Here is an 8,668-nt window from a genome sequence, read left to right as displayed (position 1 = left end):
GGGGGCCGCCGCGCGCCCCGCCCCGGAAGTGGGCGGGCATAGCGGGACTCAGCTATCTACCCGCCGCCTCCCAGTCGGGTTGCGGCGGAGGCCGGTCCTGGCTTTGTAACTCGCTCAAGATGGCGGCGCAGCCACCCAGCGGGATCCGCCTCAGCGCGGTGAGCAGCCGTGAGGGGTGGAGCGGGCCGTGTCCCAGGAGGGCGGGCAGGCGGGCTGGCGAGGGGGGGCCGGCAGTAGGCGGTGGCGACTTGTCGGCCGGCGGCTGGGGCCACGGTGGGGTCGGCGGAGGGGGCAGCGATCTCGCTCCGGTCGGTGGAGCGACTCGGCGGCGGGCAGGGCCGGGCCGGGCCGCGCCGTTCGGGCTGCGTTCCGTTTCTTCCGCGATAGGTTTCTGTTTTGCCCCTGCAGCCTCAGGGTGGGCCGGGCCGCGGCCCCTCCTCCTGGCTCCCTTTTGGCTGTCTCGCAGCTGTCGTCCGAGGGCGAGGCCTCGGCGGCCGACTCACCATCCTTTCGGACCGCAGGGCCCCTGACCCTTCCCAGCCCGTGGGCCCACGGGGCGCTCCGGAGGGGGAGGGAGCGGCAGTCTGCGGCCAGAATTGCCCGCGGCCTTGACCTCCCGGCAGCAGGACGGGGCGAAGCGAGCCCGGACGCATCTTCTTGATTCATTTAAATTCCTGCCGCTTCCTTCTACTTAAGCCCTTGGGCCCGAATCACTATGTCACCGACTTATGTTTGTTTCCCCTCTAGTCCCTTCGTCGTGTCTCTTGGGTTCTTGGAAATCCTTCAGCATTTCTTAAATCTACGAGTCTTAAATCGTAGGGAGCTGTCACACAGTATGAGTTAAAATTGCACATCTTAAAATGTGGGCGTGGCTTTCCTATCTGGTTATCTTAAAAAAAGTCAGTGGAGTTAGCTATGAAAAAATGTACTTCCCCTCGAAGATGTAGACTCTTGCAAAAGAATGGCTACTGCAGTATCTTTGAATTTAACATTCGAATGGTAATACCGTTACTTTTGAAATGATGCATTGCCCTGCGACTTTCATTCATTTAGCCAGTTTCTTACTAACACCTGGTAGGACATTTTTCCTGATCAGTGCGAAATGGTCTCTGGGTTTACTTTGCATTTCCTTGACTGCTTGTGAAGTTGAAAGTTTTTCACATTCACTCTTTGGTTTTTCGGTGTTGGTAAAAAAAAAAAAAAGTGACTATTCATATCCTTTGCCCATTTTTCTGTTTTTATTTTGGTGGGAATCTTCATTGATTTTTAAGCGTTCTTTACGTATTCTTTAGTTACATACCTGGTTTATTGAATGAAGTAGCATTTAGTCGTTTGACTATAGAGAGCAACTTTGTTGTTTCTTACTACTGTCGTTAAACATTTGCTAGTTCTTCCCCATACCCGGGTGAATCTGGGCAGCCTTTAATGCTTGCCAGTTAGCCTTAGGTATTGTAAAATCTGACCTCATCTAGTTTAAACTCTTATTCAGTTATTTGTCCTGCCCCACTCCCACATTCTGTCCCAGAAACCTGTGGTGGAGAAAGGAGTGAGCCGTTTCTTTCCTGGTGTCTGCACTTGGATTCTCTTCTCGTCCCCGCCCATGTTTCTGTTTCAGTTTCTGTTTCCTCAGATGAGAAAGGGAGCAAAGACAGAATTCAAAACAGTTTTTAAGAGACTGGCATTGTCAGTTGGCCTTCTGGGTGAAGCAGCTGTCCATGTGCTACATCTTTTGTGGGTAACATGGGCTGTTTGGAACCTCATTGACCAAAATCTCCCATCTGCAGCTTCTGGACTGTATCACCACCGATCTCTTTGGTTTAGGACAGAAATTGGCAAAGTCAGCTCATGGGCCAAATCCAGCCTGCCACCTGTTTTTTGGGTTTTTTTTTTTGGTGTAGCCCATGAGCTAAGAATTATTCATAAATGGTTAGAAGAAATTAAAGAATATGTAACATACAAAAATTATGTGAAATAGACATTTTAGTTTCCATACATAAGTTTCATTGGACTATAGCCATGCTCAGTCAGTTGCATATTGCTTTCAAATGCTTGCACTAAGAAAAGGTCTAGGAATTAATGAGCTCAGGGCATTTGTCAAAAGTCTAAAACCTAAGGCACAATGGGTAAGCCATAATGTATGCAAATTTTAAAAAATCACTTAGTTGGGAGATCTGGGAATGGAATGAGGAGTGACAAAAACTTATTTAAACATTTGCTTTTTGCCTCCATACTTCTAAGTAAAATGCTGGTGCCATTTTGTTTTCTAGAAATCCTGCTGTGGATTTAGTTGACACATGAACACTCTTTTCGCCCTCTCCCATCCTTCTAATGCTTCTCTCTTTTTTGTTGTTTTGAATAACTATGATTTATTACTCAGCATTATTCACAAATGAGCCAGAGCTATGATTGTGTATGTGTATGTGGTTTTTTTTTGTTTTTTTTTTTGCTGTACAGCTTTTTGCTTTCCTTGAGGTTATTGTATTTTGTTTGCTTGTTTGCTTAGTTTTTCTCTGTACTGATTGATCACTATTTAATCCAAACTTTCAGAGAACTGGAAAATCTTTTCCAGATGTGTTCAAGCACACACACCCAATATTTGTCAGTTTTATTTAGTTGTGATTTGGGAACTTCACTTTATCATTTTTTCTGGAAATCTCCTTCCTCTTTTTGTTGTGTCTCCATCCCACGTGTTCCTATTTTGAGGTTTTCTCCCTTGGCAAGCACAGTAGCTTAGTGACTGAGAGCACGGGCTCAGGAGCTCACCTTCCTGGGTTCAGATCCTGACTCACCACTGGATATGTGACCTTAGGCAACTTACTTAACCTCTCTCTGCCTGAGAGCCCAGTCTGAGTATGGGGAAAATAATCTTACCCACCTCAAAGGGTTGGTTGTTTTAAAAATCAAACAGGTGGTACATATATACAGTGGAATATTACTCAGCCATAAGAAGAGATGAAAACTGCCATTGGTGACAGTGTGGATGGACCTTGAGATAATCACGCTAAGCAAAATAAGCCAGACAGAAAAAGTTGAAAATCACATGATATCGCTTACATGTGGAATATAAACCTAAAAACAACAAACAAACAGGACAAACAGAGACTCATGGACATGGACAGTAGACTAGCGGTTACCAGAGGGTGGGGAGAGAGGGGAGGTAGACGGGGTAAAGCGGGTCAAATATGTGGTGACAGAAAGAAATCTAACTATGGGCGGTGAACACACAATGCAATATATATATAAGGCATGTGCCTTACTGATAAATTGTACACCTGAAACTTAGTGAATTTCATTAACCAATGTCACCATAATAAAAAAAATTAAACCAGCAAATACATATAAAGGGCATGTGTATGCTGTAAGCACAGTAAGTATTTGCTATTTTTGTTTCTGATGGTGGTGGTGGAGCCCATCCATCCTTCTAAAAGCAGGCGTAACTTCCTAAGAACAAGTACATGGGAAGAAAATTTTTTCATATCATTTATTGGAAATATGTTTTTGGTACCATTGCTCACTCTTGATGTATGGTTTGGCTGGGTTTGTAGTTCTAGATTAGAAATGATTTCTCTCAAAATTCTAAAGACGTGTTTTATTGTTAACAGAGTCCTCTGCATTGTGATGGGCACTTCGGCTAGAAACTTGAGTCCTTAATATCTGGGACATTTTCTCATCTGTTTAACACATTTCTTTCCTCTATTTTACAGTTCTTTTTTTGTGTCTCGTATTCCTTCTCATTGTTTTCTCTTTCCTTTCTGGGAGACTTCTTCCATTTGATCTCCTACCTTTTTCTTACCACACATTTAATATAAACACTGTCTTATTCTGATTGTCTTTAAAATCTCTCTGACAAAATATTTGTTCTTATCACTGGGCATATTAGTCATAGTTTTTCTTTTACTCTGCACTGCTTCTATTTTCTTTCTTTTTTTTAAATATGTGGTGTTTTTAATTTCTAATTTTACACATTCTTGACTGCCTGGAGATGATTAGCCTTCTGCTTGCATTTCCAAGTGAGACACTAAAAGCTGACTGGAAAATTTTATATCTTGTTAGAGCTAGTCCTTTGGTGGATCACTCAGTGTTGGGTAATCAAATAGGAAGGAGCCCACTATTTCATTGGGGGCACCCTATGTCAGTATCTGTAGACATTAAAGAATAGAAGTATTAGACCATAAAATAAGTATGTTTAAAATAACAAAAAAATTGTTTTAAGTTTTAAAAGTGAGAATAACAAAAATAAGATGCTATCCAGAAAGCACAATTGTAAAAGAACCAAATAGAACTTTTAGAAATCATTCCATTTTCCAGAGAGGAACTCTACATCTGGTCCCCAGCTCCTGGCTGCTCGCTCTTCTGGAAGCTCAGCAGGAGGAGAGAGAAAAGAGCATCACACTATTCAGTTTGCTGACTATCTTTTTACAGTAAAATACGCATAGCATAAAACTTACCATCTTAACTGTTTCTAAGTTTACGGTTCAGTAGTGTTAAGTACATTCACATTGTTGTGCAGCCAATGTTCAAAATTCTTCATCTTGCAAAACTAAAACTACCCATCAAAAAATAACTCTCTGTTCCCTTTTCCCGATATAAATGGAATCACAGTATTTGTCTTTTTGTGACTGGCTTATTCCACTTAGCATAATGTTGTCAGGGTTCATCCATGTTTTAGCATGTGTCAGAATTTCCTTTTTAAAGGCTGAATAGTATTCCGTTGTATAAATATACCACATTTTGTTCTTTCATCGATGAATGGTTGGTTTGCTTACACCTTTCCACTATTGCGAGTAAAGCTGCTAGGAACATACAAATATCTCCTCAAGACCCTGCTTTCTGTACTTTTCAGTATATACTCAGAAGTAGAATTGCTGGATTATATATAGTAATTCTGTATTTAACTTTTTGAGGAACTCCCAGAAGCTGCACCATACTATGGTTGCCTAAGAGTGCACAGAAGTTCCTTTTCTCCACATTCTCCCCAACCGTGCTATTTTCTGGTACTGTTGTGTTTGTGAAGTGGATTCATTTATTTTTTTAGTTTTTGATAAGAGCCATTCTGATGAGTATGAGGTGATACCTCATTGTGGTTTCGATTTGCATTTCCCTAATGATTAATGATGTGAGCATCTTTTCATGTGCTTAGTGGTCATTTACACACCATCTGGAGAAGTAGCTGCTCCTTTGTCCGTTTTTTAAATTGAGTTTTTAGTTTTTTTATTGTTGAGTAGTAGTTCTTTATATATTCTGATTTAAACCTCTTATTAGATACTTGATATGCAGATGTTTTCTCCTATTCTGTAGGTTGCTTTTCATTGTTGATTTTGTCCTTCGATGTACGGAAGTTTTTAATTTTGATACAGTCCAATTTATTTTTTTCACTTGTTTCCTGTTCTTTTGGTGTTAATTATTGCCAAATCCAGTGTCATGAAACTTTCCCCTATGCTTTCTTCTGAGTTTTGAGTTTCAGCTCTTAAGTTTAGGTCTTTCATTCATTGAGTTAATTTTGGTATATGGTGTAAGGTAAAGGTACAGCTTGATTCTTTTGCATATGGATATCAAGCTTTCCCAGCTCTCTTTGTTGAAAAAGATTTGTCTTTTCCCCTATCGAATGGTCATTACTCCCTTTTGGGAAATAATTCGACCATATACGAGAGGGTTTATTTCTGGGCTGTTTGCTGACTGGCTCTTTACCCATCTGTTTTCAGTTGTGGCTGAGCCTGCTGTCATCGGTTTCTTCAGAGGACACACCTCCAGTCTTACGGGGGTTGCCTTAGGGTAGTCGCAGGCAGGGTTGCTCAGGGTGAAAGAAGGATCTCATGGAATGTCAATTACTTTTAAAAACTTTCTACCTGTCTTGTTTTCATACAGTCTCTAGTACCTTTCATTCCAAGGTATCAAAGTCTAATTCCTAAGCCCTTCTGGGTTTGGTCGAGGTTCCTGGCCAGCTTCTTGTTGGGTTTCCCATCTCCTGCAGACTTCAGATTGAGCTCTTTCCAGGCTATTCAGTTATCGCTAGTCTCTGTTTTCCGGTTTCCAAACTACTGACTTTAGTTTACTATTATTCATCGATTCTTTTTGTTCTTCTGGGTTTATGCCTTTTTCCCCGCCACTGTAGAGTGAGTGGATTCAGGACAAAGCAGGCTTCCATGTTTAAAAAGTTTTATATTTAAAATTTGTGACTTGATTCTTAAATCTGTGTGATCTACCTAGCATCTCATTTGTGTATGTGAACTTTTTGGACATTATTTTTAAATGTCTAGTTATTTAAAGGGATACCTATTTTATAGGGTGATATTTCTTTTACCTAATGTTATTTTGGGGATGGCGTGTCTAATACTGCTGCATCTTGTCTGCTAACATTTTCTCCTGGTGGATTTTTTCCTTAAATGTTATTTTAGATGGTTTACTCATATATTCATTCCCCAAATAATGACCCAGGAGAATCCTACACTGTCTGGTTGAGGCTGTATCCACAGTGGTTCTACAGGTTATGTAAATTGAAACTAACTCAAGTGAGGGCATGCCTCTTTTTACAGAATTTCACATTATACTTTTTTTTTTTTTAACGTAGAATCCAGATCAAAACAGACAAGGCAGACTTCCCTTCTTCCTGTCTCTTTTTATTGAAGGAATGAGGACGCAGTTACTTCCCAGTGCGGGCTTCTCTTCTGCCAAATCTATTCCGGAGTCACACCCTTAAAGCTGAAATCTTTGCATTCTAGTTAAGCACGCCACTCAGATTCCAAGTGCATCCCACCTTCACATCTTATTTTTGTTTTTAATTCCTTCTTTATTTGAGGTCCTTGAGGATTTTCCTTATTTTTATTTTCATATGAGTTTACTTGTGCCTTCAAAGGGATACTTTTTTTTTTAATACACACTTACAAGGTTTATGTTCCAGGTGTTCTAAGCATTCACAAATATTAAGTTAGTTAATTCTCTTAACCCTGTAAGCTGATACTATTATCTTCGTTTTTACAGATGACAAAATTTGAGGCACAGAGGCTGTTTCTTGCCTAGGATCACACACCTTGTTAAATATACCTCATAGACCATCATCTGTCTAGGTGTGTGTGTGAGTGTGTGTATTACACTGCTGCTTTGGCTGCTCAAAAGTGGTTTCTCTACAGTTAATGACATGTTCTAGAGGTTGTTTTTAAGAATAGTTGGAAATAATTACTTATGTTTACATGAACAGCCACTGTTGAGCATTCATTGTTTCTTACCAGTGGGTGCCTTCTTTGCTTTTCTCTCCTGGGACTCTTAAGAACAATTTATCTTGTTTCAATTTGGAGTCTCTGTATGCCATGAAAATTGACATTCCTACCACTGCACTCTGCCATACTTCTAAAATCAAAGTTTTGCAGTGTGGATCAAAATGCCCCGCTTCTAACCTGACAGATTTCACACTTGACAGAAATGCATAAAGAGACAGAAATATTGAGGGTTTATGGCAGTCGATTGAATAATCATTGTCTCCTTTGGTGGCTAGGGGTTTTATACCCCAAGGCCATGCCCCATACTAAGATTTAGAAAGGGTGAGGGGTACGCCTTTTTAAAAAATGAATGGTGGGATGTCAGCTGTGCAGAGGGGGGAGCTGGGACAGGACGATCTTCCTGCTGGCACATACTCAGGTAACTTAGTTAGAAAATAGGCTTCTTGTGCAAGATGAAAATCTGGAAATTGATTTTCATTAAAAAGTCTTTGTGATGTATGCTTTAGAAAGTTTGAATTACTTATACTCCACATTACACAAATCTGTGCCATATTACGTGATACCTGCCGTAGAAAAGTCCAAGTTGGAAGACGATTCTAGAGTACTGTTTCTCACGTTTGTACTTCATGTATCCTGATGTGAACCAGTGCTTGGGGATTGTCTGAAATTAAGTGTGGACAGAGGAAAGTAGAGCTCTCTCTGACACCTTGTGGTAGCATCTGAGCACTACAACCGCGGCTATCAGTTTGTAATCACATTTCTAGGGCTCCCTTCATATGAAACACTTAAAGTGCCTCACTTTTCTTTATATGAGAGAATCTGCCCTAAATTAAAGCAAAAAGTCTTCATTGCATGGATATTCTCTGCATATTGAAATTTTCAAGCGTTGGCCTTTTAAACCATTTGTATGTTTATTCCTTTAATATTTACATTAACTCAGGAGGTTAGCAATTCCCTGTACCATGAGGTTGATTGGCATATTCTTTCATACTGTGTTACTGTGAATAGCATCAAACATAAAATCCTTTGAAATCAAGGTTTGTGGTATTTAAACTATTATTCGATGTTGTTTAAAGGGTTTATAGATGTATTCTACTTTACTGCTACAAGTTCAACTATAATGAACTCGGAGTAAATAATATAATGGTGTCAAATATTGATTTTCCAGAGACCACCAGAAACGCTTGTTGATTAATAAGCAAAGTTTATTAAACCTAATGCACTAAGGAGAAAACACAAAGTATTAGTTGTGTCTCACAGTAGGGAGATTAGGAAATGATACAAGATTTTAGAGTCTTGGCTGGGTAATTTTGAAGTAGGTCTTGCAAGGTTGGTAATGGATTGGACAATTTATGACATCATGGTTTTGGTGTATATAAGAGGCAGGGAGGGGTTTCAAAACTAGTCTTGATGAGTAAACCATTTAGTTGACTGAAAGCTTTATCTTCCAGGAA

The 8,668-nt window shown here is 40.3% G+C and overlaps 1 protein-coding gene across 1 annotated transcript in view; it reads left to right on the top strand.

Moving 5' to 3' along the window:
• Positions 1-8,668, top strand: part of MORC3 (MORC family CW-type zinc finger 3) — a 37,041-nt gene continuing 28,373 nt past the window's right edge. Inside the window, exon 1 of the mRNA XM_006916751.3 lies at positions 1-158. Within this exon, the coding sequence (XP_006916813.1) occupies positions 120-158 (39 nt within the window). The 5' untranslated portion in view covers positions 1-119. The remainder of the gene's footprint in view (positions 159-8,668) is intronic.

This window comes from Pteropus alecto, unplaced genomic scaffold (genome assembly GCF_000325575.1).
Source record: "Pteropus alecto unplaced genomic scaffold, ASM32557v1 scaffold97, whole genome shotgun sequence".
NCBI classification, from domain to species: domain Eukaryota; kingdom Metazoa; phylum Chordata; class Mammalia; order Chiroptera; family Pteropodidae; genus Pteropus; species Pteropus alecto.
Note: the sequence above shows the minus strand (reverse complement) of the source record. Positions and strands in the feature narration are given on the sequence as shown.